General features: G+C 38.2%; 1 protein-coding gene across 4 annotated transcripts in view; it reads left to right on the top strand.

The window, feature by feature from the left end:
- Positions 1–13,254, top strand: part of GOLM2 (golgi membrane protein 2) — a 103,925-nt gene extending 90,671 nt beyond the window's left edge. For 2 of the 4 annotated variants that reach the window (XM_079768026.1, XM_079768027.1), the window contains exons 9-10: positions 5,269–5,436; positions 10,855–13,254. In XM_079768026.1, coding sequence (XP_079624152.1) covers positions 5,269–5,436; positions 10,855–10,922 — 236 coding nt within the window. In that variant the 3' untranslated portion in view covers positions 10,923–13,254. The remainder of the gene's footprint in view (positions 1–5,268; positions 5,437–10,854) is intronic. The other 2 variants (XM_079768028.1, XM_079768029.1) reach the window with 1 other exon arrangement.
- Positions 13,255–17,098: the final 3,844 nt, after the last annotated feature.

Here is a 17,098-nt window from a genome sequence, read left to right on the forward strand (position 1 = left end):
GGGCAAGGGAACAAAGAGTGTCTGAGTCAGCAGATATCTGACAGAGCACAAGGTTCTCCCATGTGGTTTTCCACTCTCCACTGGACAGTGATGTTTCAAAGAAACAGAACCACAGAACCCTGCCACCGTTTGGACTTCCAAACCAGCCTCAGGTTGCCCTTAGAGTCAGGTCCAGGAGCATATTACCGTATTTTCTGGCATATAAGATGACTTTTTAACCCAGGAAAATCTTCTATACACCCAGTCGTCTTATACGCCGGAAAATACAGTATCTGTAAACCAAGAGGTGTTGCAGTAGAAACACTGTTCCCCTCTGTGACACACAGATCAATGGAACAGACTAGAGAGCCCAGCTATAAAACCACATGTATGTGGACAGATAATTTTTGACAAAGGAGCCAGAAGCACACAATGAAGTGAAGATAGTTCTTCAATAAATGGTGCTAAGAGAAATGAAAAGTCACATGCAAATGAATGAAACTGGATTACAAAAATTAATTCAAAATGGATCAAAGATCTAAATATAAGACCCCAAAACAATAAATTACATAGAAGAAAATATAAGTATTAAACTTACGTACTTTGGTCATAGAGAACATTTTATTGACTTACCCCAAAGGCAAGGGAAGTAAAGGCAAAGATAAATGAATGGGACTATATCAAATTAAAAAGCTTCTGTACAGCAAAAGAAGCTGACAATAAAACAAAGAAGCAGCCAACCAGGTGGGAGATGATATTTGCAAATAGTAGCTCTAAAAGGTTTAATTTCCAAAATAGATAAAGAACTCATAAAACTTAACACTAAACAAACAAACTACCCAATCCAAAAGTGGGCAGAGGACCTGGAAATACCCCTCTCCCAAGAAGACATACAAACAGCCAATAGATATATGAAAACATCTTCAACCTCACTGGCAATTAGGGAAATGTAAATCAAAACTACAATGAGCCCAGTTTGCTCGGTGAATAGAACATCAGCCTCAGGACTGAAGGATTGCAAGTTTGATTCCCTCTTAAGGGCAGATACCTCAGTTGCAGGCTCAATCCCCAGCAGCAGGGCACTTGCAGGAGGCAACCAATCGGTGTGTCTCTCTCACATCAATGTTTCTCTCTGTCTCTCCCCCTCCCTTCCACTCCCTCTAAAAACCAATGGAAAAATATCCTTGGGTGAGGATTCAAACACACACACACACACACACACACACACACACACACACACACACACAAAAAGATATTAAAAAAACACACTATAATGAGATACCACCTTACACTTGTTAGAGTGGTCATTATCAACAAGACTAGAGGCCCAGTGCACGAATTCGTGCACCAGTGGGTCCCTCGGCCTGGCCTGCAGGATTGGGCCAAAACCGGCTCTCCAACATCCCCTGAGGGGTCTCGGATGTGAGAGCGCTCAGGCAAGGCTGAGGGACCCCACCGGCACACGATTGGGGCCAGGGAAGATGCAGGAGGTTGGCCAGCTAGGGAGGGTCTGTGGGAGGGCTCCAGGGCATGTCCGGCCCATCTCGCTCAGTCCCAATCGGCCGGACCCCCAGTAAGCTAACCTACCAGTTGGAGTGTCTGCCCCCTGGTGGTCAGTGCAAGTCATAGCAAGTGGTTGAGCGTCCTTAGCATATTAGCATACTGGAGGCCCGGTGCACGAAATTCATGCATGGAGGGGGAGTCCCTCAGCCCCGCCTGCACCCTCTGCAATTCGGGACCCCTACACCTTTTTCTTATCTAGCTAACCTCTTCACATTTAAAAAAATTAACTGAAATATCACCTACTCTAGGAAATCCTCTTTGAACAAATGTCTTTACAATCTGTATTAAGTATTTTCATAGTATACCATTCTTTTTCTTTAACAGTTACTTAGAGTGGATGCAATGTGGTTTTCATTCTTGCATCTGAATTTTTTCTTCTTGCTCTTGTAATAGCAAAGCTTATCCAATTTACATTTGCCCTTCAAGGGCTTATATTTGGTTCAGTTTCTAGTTGGCTCCCTGCTTTTTTTTAAAGCAATAAATTTGGGTTGTGATAGTAAGCCTCACTTGTAATCAAGCCTGTAGGTCTCCCTATCTGAATATTTCTATTAATACCTATCACTTTAGCATACCAGAGATTGTGTTCATTTATAGAAAATAACAATAAATGTCACCTGATCATTTGATCTTCTAGTAATATTTTATAGCAAGATGTATTATTCTAGTAATTTAACTATTACAAAACTGAGGCATACAGAAATAAATCACATTGAACAATAAAGAATGACTCAAATATCAAAGCATGGTACACTTAGGGCCTCCCTTGTCCTGTGCCTCAGATACCATAGCATAGTACACAGTTCAAATGGAACTCAGCTTCCTTTAAAATAGGAAGGGATGCCATACTCATGAAGCAGCTACTTCCACACATATTTTTTTTTATTTAATTCATAGCACATACTCTTTGTACTAATTATTAGGAAATCATCCTAGCAATTGCCTCTGTTCCTCTATATTGTTGCCTTACATTCTGATGTTATTATTGCGCCTTTTTCATCCACTCGCTCTAATAAGATTGTGAATTTTTTAAAGGCAGAGATCATTACTTGAGCTTGTGTTTCTCTGTCATGGTGCCTAGATAAATACTCAAATGCCATCCAGTCCAAATGACTGTGATGAGGGAGGCCCACCATTGCTGGAGACCTCTGATTTTTATTTAAGGGGCCTACTTGTTCTGCGCCTTTACAGAGGGGTGAGTAGGGGCTGAGGGAATTTGAGGAAACCCAGACAGAATTCTCCTCCTAAAAGATTTTGCTAAGCTGGCACCCGGGACGCCAGGCATTTGTCCAATTAAAATCCGGACACACAGCAATAACAAAGGCACTGGTCTCCTGCTAATGTGTGGGGATCAAACCCCAGCCTGCAGGAACTCAGCCCCCGCAGTCAGGACCAGGCCGCTGGGTAGACCTGGGCTGGTGCTCCTAACTCTGGGGAGAGGGAGACTTCCCGTGGCTACAGGCTAGAGGCCCCAGACTCTGCGCCATGCGCTGGAACAGGTCCCTAGCGCAGGTTGTTCAGCGGAGCCGCTTCTTCGCCTGGGATCGCGGGGCGGTTTGGCCTGGGCTCTTCGCCCTGTGATCGAGGAGTGGCTGGGCCTGGTCTGTTTGCCCTGTGATTGAGGGGCGGCTGGGCCTGGCCTGTTCGCCCCGTGATCACAGGGCAGCTCGGCCTGGGCTCACTGCTTTCCACTAGCTGCAGCTCACCAGTCTCCTATGGGCTGGGGGAGCTGACCAGTCGACATGGCAACAACCAAAGTGTCCTGCGATAGAAGACTGGATAAAGAAGATGTGGTACATGTGCACAATGGAATAATACTCAGCCGTAAGAAGGGATGAAATAACGCCATTTGCACCAACATGGATGGACCTTGAAAACCTTATGCTAAGTGAAATAAGTCAGTCAGAAAAGTTAAGAACTATATGATTTCACTGAGATGTGGGATATAAGACTGAAACTCGTGAATACAAACAGCGGCATGGTGATTGCCAGAGGGAAGGGCGTAGGGGGAGAAGGGGCTCCTAATATATGGTGACGGGGAGAAGATTTGACTTTAGGTGGTGGGCACATGGTATAACATATAGATCTTGTAACATAGAAACCCAACACCTGAACCTTTATGTTCATGTGGACTATTACAAATATAGTCACCCCTATAAATTTAATAAATAAATTTTAAAGAGAAAGAAATATATTGGCCTGATGATGTGGTGAATCGTCTGTAGAATTAACCAACACCTCCATATTTTTTCTTTTCATTTGCACTTAACCTTTCTTTCCAAGCAGAGGAAGTTGTGTGTTTTTTTTCTGATTGTCTCATTGCAATGTTAATTTTTATAGTATAATTCCAAAAATTTTAGACCTATTATAGAAAGTTGTTATAATTTTTTTTGAAGTCTTCGATTCCTACACCATGAGGAAGTTAATGTCATATTTTAGGGATTGGAATAAGATTTGTTTTGGTGGTGCTTAAATTTAATGTCAAAGTAGAGTTTAACTTGTGTTTGTGAGTCAGATCTTAGTTGTCTAACATTTGTATTTTCACTGCCTGGTTGTTAATAGCTTTCTAGTGTAGGTGTTATATGTATTGCTCTTCTTGATTTCTAGTTGTTATTAATGTGTACAATATCACAGCTTCATGTAGGTCAACTTTCTTAAGTTTCTTCTACCATTGACTTTTAGGAAATGGGAAAGAATAAGTCATAAGTAATTGGGTTGTTTTTTCAAAACACATACCACTAGGGATTCTCATAGTTTACTATCTCTGCCATCCCTCCTTGGAAATCAATTCATGCCTATAGTGAATCACTGTTACTGAAGGAACTTAAGATGGTTCTCAGGCTCAGCCAGTGTGGCTCAGTGGTTGAGTGTTGATCCATGAACCAAGAGGTCACCAGGTTGTGGGTTTATCTCCAGTAGGGGGCATGCGGGAAGCAGCCGATTGATATTTCTCTTTCATCTCATTGATGTTTCTATTCCTCTCTCTTCCTCTCTCTCTAAAATCAATAAAAACATATTTTAAAACAAAGATAGTTCTCAGGTGCGTCAGTTTCTCTTAGTATCAAAAAAAGTTAGCCTGCGTAGTAGTTGTTTATTTTTAAATGAAAAAGTTGCCAAAATTATTCAGGAAAGTGCTATTTCATAAAGCAATAAATGACTGCAAATTTCAAATATGCATTGTATCTAGTAATAAAAATATTCTTCTAAAGTGTTAAATTAGACAAATACTCATATCAGAGAAGTTCTTGGTTATTAGGAAAACAATCCTGAATATGGTGACCTTTTCTTTAAGAAAACATTATAACCTTACTAAAATTGAAACAAAAGAATTTTTTTTAAAAAAAATATGTTTTTATTGATTTTTAGAAAGAGGAAGGGAGAGGGAAAGAGAGATAGAAATTCAACAATGAGAGAGAATTATGGATTAGCTGCCTCCTGCACACCCCTCACTGGGGATGTGCCTTGACCAGGAATTGAACTGGTCACCTCTTGGTTATGAGTTGACGCTTAACCACTGAGCCACACAAAACTTCTTAAATAAAAATTATTTTCTGTCTTCATTCTTATTTCCTTTTGTCTTGAATAACTTTCACAAAATGTATCTTTATAACCAGTGTCCTGAAAGATCCCAGGTTTCACTTGACTACTTTCTGATCTGCCTTCAGTACAGGTCCCTCCCTTATTTTCTTCTCTTTTTACTCTGGAATTAATCCTCTACCTACTTCACAGGCCGATTCTTTGATGAGAATGAATCCCCTGTTGATCCGCAGCATGGCTCTAAACTGGCGGATTATAATGGGGATGATGGTAACGTAGGTGAGTATGAGGCAGACAAGCAGGCTGAGCTGGCTTACAATGAGGAAGAAGATGGTGATGGTGGAGAGGAAGACGTCCAAGGTGAGCGTGGGCCTGGCTTCCATGCTGTGACCATGAAATCCACCAACCCAATTTGGTTGAATTTGTGTAGAATTTTCCCACTTATTAGTAACAGTACAGTCTTAATACAAAGAGGTTCAGTGCAGTTTTTCAATTGTATTTTGAAAACAATTTTATGATAGTGGTGTTAATAAATTTAAAAATAAATTATTTTAATTGTTATCAATTTTAGTTATGTGTGTTATTGATATAGACACAACTTGAAACTCAGACTCTTGAGAAATTTTAGAATTAAATTGTTTAAAATGGTCCTAGACAAGTACTCCCAGAAAATAATTCCCCTTTTCAATTTCTCATCTGAAAGCATTTCAGTTATTCTAGGTACAAATATTGATCAGACAGCCTTTTTGTTATCAGGGAAGCTGCAAAGGAAATAGTCTCCTCTACACTGAAGATAAAATTATTTTACTACTGATTCAGCATAGAAAGTTTTTTTTTTCAAAAATTTTTTCTGAGGTTTAAAATTTATATTTAACAATCAGTTTGTGAAGATTTATCTGTTTTATGTTTAATACACAGATTCAACATATTTTCCTTGTTAACTGTGTTACTTCTGAGCTTTTAACTGAGTGAAAGTTCAGAATCCACCTGTGTGCATGCAGCCTTGCCCTTGCATGCATATTAGTGTGTGTTGCTTCTTTGAAAGTGTTTAGGCCTGTTTTCTGCCTGTTTACATCACTTAGTACAGTGGTCGGCAAACTGCGGCTTGCGAGCCACATGCGTCTCTTTAGCCCCTTGAGTGTTCTAATGCCACTTCTTCAAAATAGACTCGCCCAGGCCAAAAACCGACTTCTGCGCATGGGCCACGAAGTTTCAATCACACTGTACGTGCTCCCCCGCACGTGGTATTTTGTGGAAGAGCCACACTCAAGGGGCCAAAGAGCCGCATGTGGCTTGCGAGCCGCAGTTTGCCGACCTCTGACTTAGTAGTATTTGTGGAGCTTTTCTTTTTCCTATAAAAGTTGATTATAAAGTTAATGTGTGCGTTTTAGATTTTATAATATTATGCATGCAATATTTTCCCAATGTAACTGTCTTGATTTACTCCTTAACTCTTTTTAAGGTAATTAAATTTTATTTAGGTTCATAACAAGAGTTGTTTTTATAAAACTCAGAAGACAATGTAGTTGTCCTAGAATACTACATATTTAATAGAAAAGGGGAAACCAAAGACTCTGACTTCCACCTAGGCACTGTTTTGATAGCCCATTCTAGTTTTAGAAGAATGGTTATTGGGAATAGAAAGAGATTAATAAATGTTAGTAGTTATTTAAGGATTTGTTAATGAGAACTCACTTTTGGGCACTTTTGAATAAATTATACTCACTTCTTCTATACTCTTATCCATTTTCATAAATCTTACCATTTTTTCTTACTGCTTTTGTGATTTGTTTGAGTTATACTTATTTGCAGTTATTTATAATGTTGCATTACATATATTTATATCATATCACCAATTAGAATGTAAGCTCTTAGAGGGCAGGAATTTTCATTTATTTTGCCTTCTATTTTGTTTGTATTTTTTTCTGCCTTCATATTCCTCCCCACCACCCATAGTTTTTAGCACACATGGGGTGCTCAGTAAATGTTGTTAACTAATACTTTTATCCTTTTCTCATTTAATTTTTATTCTTATAACTGTGACTAGAGTAATAACCCTTTAACTTCTGGTCTTATAAGCTTGCTTGGTTTACACTTTAAACATTTCTAGTTTTCTTTCAGAAGGGCTTTTATCTCAGATGATTTTAGGTTTTCATTAGAACAATTAATTTCAACTATAATTGAAAATCATTTCTTATATTTTGGCTGTCTTAAAGGTAATGACTTTTATCACAAAACTTTAGTTTAATATTTTTATAGTTTTTATCCATAGCAGGTACATTTCTCTTCACCGCCTTCTCTCTCTCTCTCTTCCTAGTACCCTTCTTTCTCTCCTGCCCTCAGTTCTCATTGCCACTGTCCACTGTAGGTCCTCATTACCCTCATGCTGCCTGCCTTTACTTTCACAAGAAAATTAATCTATTGATTCTAAGGAATATAAATAAGGAAATGACCTAGGATGATATCCTTAGTGAAGTAGGGAGGAGATTGGTCCATTTTTGGGTTTCTTCATTTGCAAGTGAATTTTACTTGAGCTGGGGTTTGCCATTTAACATTTTTATCCCATTTTGGGGTTCACTAAATGATAGCAGTAGAGAAGAGGGCAGCTACCAAGGGGATTCTCTTACCATAGGGAACAGAAAGATGCAAGAACATCAACTCCAGCAAATAAAGAGAATTAAGTTTGGGTGAGATTACTAAAAAGAAATATGGGCGACCCAAATAATTTTAAACACGTTTTCATGATTAAAAAATGTTTCATGTTTAAAATTTTTAGGTATGGTATTAATTGTTCAAAAAGTGGGGAGGGGCAATTATGGCTATTCCCTAGTTAACTTTGAATACTTGGAATTTAAAAACATTTCTTCATAGCTTCATTGTAGAAATAGTGGTTGAGTTCCCAGCCCAGTTTGTACTTGTAGCCAAAGCAGGCAGTAGAGTGGAAAAACACAATAGCCTGAGAGTTAGGAGATCAGCTGTGTATTGCTTTTCAAGCCACTTAAATTCTCTGGGCCAAAATTTATTCATCTGTAATGTGAGAGTACTTAACAAGTGTTCTTCTCAGTGCTAAAATGCTGTGGTTACATTCACAGTGAATCACTACATATAACACAAGTATTATAGGAAATGTGTTTCAGATTTCAACATGCCTGAAATACAACTTCTCCCAAACTCAGGAAAGAAAATGGAAACTACTCCAGCCATTGAGACTCTGCAGCCAAAGATATCAAAACAAGGTTCTAGCAATAGAGACTCTTCTCTGCTCTCTCAAGTATTAGGAGTTTTTCCTTGTACCTAGGATTAGAGATTCCAGCTGCAGGACTGAGGTTTGGACTTCAGCTGAGAACACTCTGGCTTTGGTCTCCAAAACTGGATTATAAAATGCAGGTTTGGGTAGCATCTCTACCAATAAAGAGCTGAAGGGTTCCAGCTTTACCTCTGATGCCTGTTCATATGTATTGATCATTTGAGTCAACACTGTACACACAGTGTTTTCTTATAGAATTAAGTGAAGACTAATTTTCTTTGTTTACAGTCCTGGTTTATTTTGGCTTTTAGTTCCTGGTTTCCTGAAGCATCCTAAAAGAAATATTTTATTTACATTAGTGTAAAAATATTTTTCCTGACTTCTTAAAGATCCACTTTGGAAAGACTGCACATCTGATGGATATATCTTTTAATCCCTTCTTCATTGTAACAAGAAGATGGATGTTTACAAATTCCCTGTACTCTTATCTTTAATCTCAAAGAAGTTCCTAGTTTGTTTAGTAGAATATGCCATGCATATTACTAAATATATCTATGAAAGGAGCTTAGCATAGTGCTTAAGTGCCTGATTCTAAGCCAAGACTACTTGGATTTGAATCCCAGCTGTGTCACCTTGTGAATTATGTAACCTCTATGCCTCAGTTTCCTCATCTGTCAAATAGGGATAGATATAGTTATCTAACTCAACAGTTATGTGGGTTATATGATTTAAATATTTGTTCAGCACTTAGAACATGGTGTTTCACACTGTAACACTCTGTGTTTGTTGAATAAAATTATATTTCTAGGTAGTAACACCTTAATCTATCAAAAACTAAGCTATTGGGTAACTGTAACATGAACCAGAAAGTAAGAGAAGTCATTTTTTAAGACTGCAGGAGCCAAAAGATGTCATTAAAAGCCATGTACAAAAAAGAGAGCCTGTTAGGCTCTGATTGAAATACTTTTCATTCTTTTTTTTTTTTAATTTTAATCTTCACTCGAGGATAATTTTTCCATTAATTTTTTTTTCTTTTTTTAGAGAGAGAGTGAAGGAAGGGAAGAGAGAGGGAGAGAGAGAGACAGAGAGAAGAGAGAAGAGAGAAGAGAGAGAGGAACGAGGGAGGAGAGAGAAACATCAACGTGAAACACATTGATTGGTTGCCTCTTGCATACACCCTGACCAGGGCTGAGTGTTGAGCCTGCAACCAAGGTACATGACCTTGACCAGAAATCGAACCTGCGACCCTTCAGTCCACGGGCCAATGATCCAACCACTGAGCAACCTACTAGGTCGAAATACTTTTCATTCTTGTTCTAATATTTTAGTACTCTGAGCAGTCTTATTTCAAAACCTGTAGTTTGTAGCAAAATTAGAAAAGAAGGATTGTTATTGGCAGATAAACTGACAGTAATGTCAAGTGACAGGTGATACCTATAAAGGACCCAGAAAAACCTGTGAGTAGCCAAATAAGTCAAACTCCAAAGCACTATATAGAGTTGCTTAATATAGCTACTTGCCCTGGCCAGTTTGTTCACTGGTTAGAGTGTCGGCTAGCACAACGAAGGGTTGCAAGTTCAATTCCCAGAAAGCGCATGTACCTGGGTTGCAGTTTCAATCCCTGGTCCCAGTCAGAGAGTGTGTGGGAAGCAACCAATCAAAGTGTCACATCTCCCTTCCTCCTTTCCCCACTTCCATTCTCTCTAAAAATCAATGGGAAAAAATATCCTTGGGTGAGAATTAACACCCCCCACCCCAAATATACAGTGTGTATGTGTGTGTGTGTGTGTGTGTGTGTGTGTGTGTGTATATATATATATATATATATATATATATATATATATAGTTACTCAAAGTGACTTTAGGGATATTACTGTCTAACAATATTAGGTAATAAATCTTTTCTTTTTGGTAAAGAAAAGATTAAGTTTTGGTTTGTGTACTCCATTAAGGAAGTTAACTAGTAAACTCTTTGCAGAGAAGCAAAGAAATTCACTAAAATGTTACGATTATGAGTAACATTTATTTTCTAATTTTTACCTTATGATTAAGGATTAATTTTATAATTAAAAAAGTTATTTTTGAAGACATGAAAAAATATACATAGAAGTTTCTACCAAAGCTTTCATTAAAATGACTTCATTTACTTAGAAATAATATATAAAAGGATCACCTCCTCAATGTTTGTAGGTTCCTAAAGTTTTGCTGACTATATCTATCTCCCTCCCTCCCTCCCTCCCTTCCTTCCTTCCTTCCATCCATCTATCCATCCATCCATCCATCCATTTTTCCAATCTATCATTAAAAGATTTGTTAAAATGAAGTAATATTCCAAAATAGTTACAGACATTTCCCTCTTTAGCCAAGCAACTGAGAAATAGAACACTATTTGCAGAATGTGTAAAATAATGAGCAGAAAACTACCTTAAAAAGGAGAAAACTTCCTGAGAAAAAAAGAAACTTTTTAAAATTGAATTTCTGCAAGTGATTTTAAAAATAATATTCTTGATACATAATTATTTCCCTTTCAGATGATGAAGAACGAGAACTTCAAATGGATCCTGCAGACTATGGAAAACATTTAAATGATGTCCTTTAAAACCTAAAGGAAACTTCAGAAAACCTAAAGTGCTGTAAAATGGAATCATTTCTACTTTGTCCTTTTTGACTTTTGTTGTAAAGATCAGTTGTATCAGTTGTAAAGATACATTGAGTTAAACTTAAGGAAAAATTTTAATGAAGGAATGTACCCATGTACATATGTGAACTTTTTCATATTGTATTATTAATGCAGAGACCTTTTTGGTTGTATTACAATTGAGCCAAAAACAAAGTAAACAAACTGTAGTCTTTGCGTTTAAAGCAAGCTAATATATATTTTACATTTTATTGAGCCTAATTCTTTACTCAAATGGACAAACAGGAAAAAATGATTGTACAGTTTATATAAGTTGCACATAACATAACCACAGTGAGAATAGTTAATTATTCAGCTTAAAAACTTTTTATGCACTTATTCTTGTTAGCCCAACTGGTATTCTGTTCTATCCACCCCTTATTACATGTTCTTCCAGGAATTATACCTACAATAGTTAGATAAAAAACGGGAACCTAGAAGCCAAACACTGGGCAGCATGTGTACAAAATCACTTCCCTACTCCTTTTATTTTACATTAGAGGCCCAGTGCATGAAATTCATGCACTCGGCGGGGGGGGGGGGGGGGGGGGGGCTGTCCCTCAGCCCAGCCTGTGCTCTCTCGCAGTCCAGGAGTCCTTGGGGGATATCCTAAAGCGGAGACAGGAGAGGCTCCCACCACTGCAGCTGTGCTCGCCAGCCATAAGCCCGGCTTCTGGCTGAGCAGCGCTCTCCCTGTGGGAGCGCACTGACCACCAGGGGGCAGCTCCTGCATTGAGCTTCTGCCCCTTGGTGGTCAGTGCGCATCATAGCAACTGGTCGTTCCGCTGTTCGGTCGATTTGCATATTAGCCTTTTATTATATAGGATGAGTGCTGATGTGTTTTGGCAGGTAAGCTTTCAGCTGAGGCCTGATGAAAGTTGGGATAACCTGCAAAGACATAATAATATTTATGAGTTATTCCTTACTTAGTTCATGAAATTGTGAAATGCATGATTGACAATATTTTTTTTCACATAATACCAGTACTGTTTAACTATAATCAGGACTGGCTAAAGTTTTTAAATTTTCAGAGTTCAAGTTAGTGAATATATCCATGATTTAAATGCCATATTCTAAAAGAGGCTAAGTCAACTTTGAAATGAATCTGTAATCAGTATTTCAAAGCTTCTCTGGTAGTTTTAGTGATATTATTTGTCTAGACTTTTTCAGAATTACTAAATAAGGAGTTTTAACAGATTTTTATTATTGCACAGATAAATAGAAGTACAGTGAGGTCTACAGCCATTTTATTAAAGTAGCTTAAAAGTTTGTAATAAAGATGAATCTTTGTAATTACTTAAATGTTAAGAACCCATAAACCTCATATTTGCTAGTTTTACAAAATTATTTTAAGTGCATTTGTCTTTTTTTGACACTTTTCAGTAGAATATGTAGCTAATTCTTGTTTTCTTAGTTAAAACACTTTTAAATTTAACCCCTCCACCCCCAAAATAAAAAGTGTTGATCATAAGGAGAAATTTAAGGATGCTAACTCTGTGTTTCAGAAGGGTTACTGGTAATTGCACATAAACATTAAATTCTTTCTTCCCGTTGTACTCAGGTTCTAGCCAAAATTCACATTTATAGAGATTTTTTTTAAAAGAAAAGGTTATCACTTATTGGAGGTACAAAAATTCTTAAACTTGGGTTTAGAAATTATTAAGCAACTAGGACAAGATATATTGATTTACTAAAATTGTTTTTTCTACCATATCATGCCTTTGCTATGAGTAGAGTCAGGCTTATAAATGAATAGATATGATAGTTCATGGATTTTTTTTAAATGGAGTTAAAGGGAATTAATGTATAACTTCTGGGTGTTAGAGTGGGAAGATAAATCTGAAACATACTCCTAGAAATACTTTATGTTTAATACTGTAAAATTTTTACAAATGAAAACAATGAAATTTCCTGCCTTAGTTATTTTGTCATAAAAACAATCACTTGGTTATAAGATAGTTGTTACTTACACAGCAAAATTTCTTCAGTTAGTAGTCTAGACATTTTATAAAATGAGAAATCTTGAACCAATTGGTGATATTTCCAACTGTATTAACATTTAAATGCTATAAAATACTATGTGAATCTCTTAAAATTCTGACATTCTACAGTCTGTATTAGACATGCTGATTTTATAATGTTTTACTTCTGCCTTAAGATTTAGGTTTTTTAAATGTATTTTTGCCCTGAATTAAGTGTTAATTTGATGAAAACTGCTTTTGAAATCATCACTGGGTTCTAATAAATTAAAAATTAAACTTGTTTTACTATTTTGCTGATCTGATAATATATACACACATCACATGCTTATGTGATGCAAATAGCTACATTTTAACATTAAAATTTGAGTAAATTTAGAATGGCAGAAATTTTTACACCAGGGCTGTTTACTGTGCTAGTTTATTCAACAAACTAGAGGCCTGATGCACAAAATTCGTGCAAGAATAGGCCTTGCGCAGCCCCAGCTGCCTCTGCTCTCACAGCTGCGGCTTCATCCAGAAGGTCATCCGAAGGTTGTCCGGACAGTCATTCTGCTGTTCAGCCTTTTGGTGGTCTATTTGCATAGTATGCTTTTATTATGATAGATATTTAAGGCTTCCTATGTGCCCAGCATTGTTCTAGGTACAATGGTAAGAATCTGCATGGATAAGACAGACCAGGTTTCTTTCCTCATAGAGCTTACTACATTCAACTGGGAGCAGTCAGACAATACACAAGGTAAACACATGAGCCAGGTAATTTTAAATAGTGATAAGAGCTATTAAAAATAAAACAAGGTTCCAAGGTCTTTAAAGGTCCAAATTTTCAGGTTTTTACTTAACTGAAACATTACAGTTGTGAATCCAGAAAATCATGAGCAAGAAGGAGAAAATGAGGCTGAAGAGTTATGGAAGGGGTAAGATAGGGAGAATCTTGTCAATTCAGGTCACTTGCTACTGACCCACAAAGAGAAAATGCAGAATATAAAATATACATGAAAGGTTGATTCTAGGGAAAATATTCCGACTTCAAAGTGATTTTTAAAATATATCCTTTGCCCTAGCTGGTTTGGCTCAGTGGATAGAGCGATGGCCTGCAGACTGAAGGGTCCTCAGTTCAATTCCAGTTAAGGGCACATGCCCGGGTTGTAGGCTCGATCCCCAGTAGGAGGTGTGCAGGAGGCAGCCAATTAATGATTCTCATTATTGATGTTTCTATCTCTCCCTCTCCCTTCCTCTCTGAAATAAATTTTAAAAATATGTAAATACTAGAGGCCCGGTGCACAAATTCGTGCAGGTGGGGTCCCTCTGGGTGGCCTGCAGGGATTGAGCTGAAACCTGCAGTCCAACGCCGCCTGCAGCTCCTACCTGCCACTCCCACTCATCCCGGCCCCACTGTGCCTGCTGCGGGCTCGCGCCCAATCAGTCCCGATCAGGAGAGGCTTGTGCTGCCACAGCAGCGTTCGACAGCCATGGGCCCTGCGTCTGGAGCCCTCCCAAGGGGAGTGGCCTGCGGGATTGGGCTAAAACTGGCTCTCCGACATCCCCCAAGGGGTCCCAGATTGTGAGAGGGCACAGGCCAGGCTGAGGGATCCCACTGGTGCACGATTGGACCGGGGAGGGACTGCGGGAGGGCTTCAGGGCATGTCCAGCCCATCTCGCTCAGTCCCGATCGGCCAGATCCCAGCAGCAAGTTAACCTACCCATTGGAGCATCTGCCCCCTGGTAATCAGTGCATGTCATAGCGAGCTATTGAGCAGCCTTAACATATCATTAACATATTACGCTTTGATTGGTTGTTCGGTCGTTCTGCTGTTCGGTCTATTTGCAAATTACCCTTTTATTATATAGGATTTAAAAAAAGAAGGTAAACCGTTTAAAAAAATAAGTCCCTTTATTTTAAAAAATCTGAAGATTGTTTGCCGTTTTGACTTATCATTTGTATAATGCTGTAACACCAAAAATTGCTAAAATACAAGGGCAGAGAATCTGCTAACACACACATACACAAAACTAATGAGGGAGATCGTCATTTGCTATAATGGCTGACCTTGGAAACTTCTCTTCCCTCACATGTTTGACTCAATGGCTCCAATAAGACAATCAAACACTATAAACATCAGTCCATTTCCAAAGTCTTATCATCACACGTGGGTCATCAATATTCAGTTCTAATTGTGCTACATCCAGTTCCTTTTAAAAGATTCTCCTCACTAAGTGTTCCAGATGAAAATTCAACCAACTATACTAGAAAAAGAGGGAAGTTTAATGGTTCATATAAGCAAACTGCATAAAGAGCAGAAGTCTCCTGGACTTGAGAACAATTGAAACTAGGACTTGAATGCTGCCAACTTTGTTTCATCAACTCCATTTGTTTCTCTCTACTTCCTTTTCTCACACCAGCTCCCTCATCCAAAGCTCTAACCAAGACCTCCAGCTGATTATATTTTCCAAGACAATATGAAAGGGGCTGCTCCTCCTTGCTTAGTTCCATTTCAGAAAATCTGAGGCAAGGCGTATGTCTGTGGTTGAATAACTTGACTAGCCCTTCCAGATTAGTAACAGCTATAAAAACTGGATAAGATATATTGGGCAACTGTTTTTGGGCAGCACAAAACTGAAATTTCCAAGAGAAGGGAAACTTAAGCAGTTGAGCCCCACAATCACTCAGCTTCCTATGGTGTAAATGGGTTGGAGTGCTGAGCTGAGAAGGCAGTGATCATAGTGGGGAGCAGCTGAAGCAGTTGGAATCTATGGGGTTGGCATCAGAGAAGAGAGAGCTTTTCAGAGAGCTGGCCTCAGAAATCCATATGGGGTCACAAGCCAGAGCTTTATATAATCAGAGCAAGACCACCTGACACTTACCAGATAGTAGTTGCTACACAGTTGAAAATGGAACAGAGGTACCAAAGCTCAACAAGTGTTGGCATAAAAGCAGTACTAAGGGACATTGAGTTTCTGGGCCTGCCAAGGTGGAGATCTCATCCTTAACAACTGTGACATCCAGTTGAAATACTAGAAAAGTACCTTAATAGTAAAAACCATGCCTTAGAGTAAGACCTACTCTAGACCTTTCCTAACATGCTCTGACAACATTGTCAGAGAAGACAGCGTATGGAAGTAGAGTGCTGCCAAGTTGGACCTTATGAAACTCCTTAGGCTTCCGACAGACATGAATAACAAAACATAAAACCAAGCTTATACTAATTTAAAGTAAAATAACTGAAGTACCTGCTAAAACAAGAATTATCACTTTAAAGAAGATAACAGAGTTCAGAATCTCTACAACATATACACAATGTCCAGTATTCAATAAAAATTATTAGACATACAAAGGCACAAAAATATGTGATCCATAGTTTTAAAATATTGGCATGGCCTTTGTTATTACTTTTTATACTGTTTGTCAATGCAGGTATAAAGATATGTTCAAAGATTAAACAAAGATATTTTAATGAGTGAACAGAATCTCAGCATGGAAATGAAAATTATAAAAAACCTAGAACTGCAAAATACAATAACTGAAATAAAAAATTCATTGGAAGCCCTGGCTGGTGTGGCTTAGTTGACTGGGTATTGTTCCATGCACCAAAAAGGTTGTTAGTTTGATTCCTGGTCATGGTGCATGCTCGGGTTGCATGGATCATGGCAGCCGATCAATGTTTTGCTCTCACTTTGATGTTTCTCTCTCCTTTCCTCTCTCTCTCTAAAAATCAATTGAAAATCTCTAAAAAAAATTCTTTGGGTGGGTTTAATAGCAAATTAGAGATGGCAGTAGACAACCTGAAGACTTACAAATGTAGTTGAATAAAGTATTTGTAAATAGAGGGTTGAAATGTTGAGAGACCTAGAATTGTGGATTTGGGATTAATTCTTTAAATATTTGAATCCTCAAGATGCTGTCCACCCCCCTCCTCCACTCTGACACATGAGCCTAAAGATTCCATCATGAAAGGACAATGATCATCCTTTCAATTACTTATTGAGTGCCTAATATGTGTAGAGAACTGTTCTGAGTACTGAGGATACAATAATGAAAAAGTCCCTGCCTTCATGGAACTTACATGCCACATGGGATAGATATTTTCTATAATAAGTGATAAATGATATGAGAAAAAT

Source organism: Cnephaeus nilssonii, assembly GCF_951640355.1.
Source record: "Cnephaeus nilssonii genome assembly, chromosome: 4".
Classification (NCBI taxonomy): Eukaryota; Metazoa; Chordata; class Mammalia; order Chiroptera; family Vespertilionidae; genus Cnephaeus; species Cnephaeus nilssonii.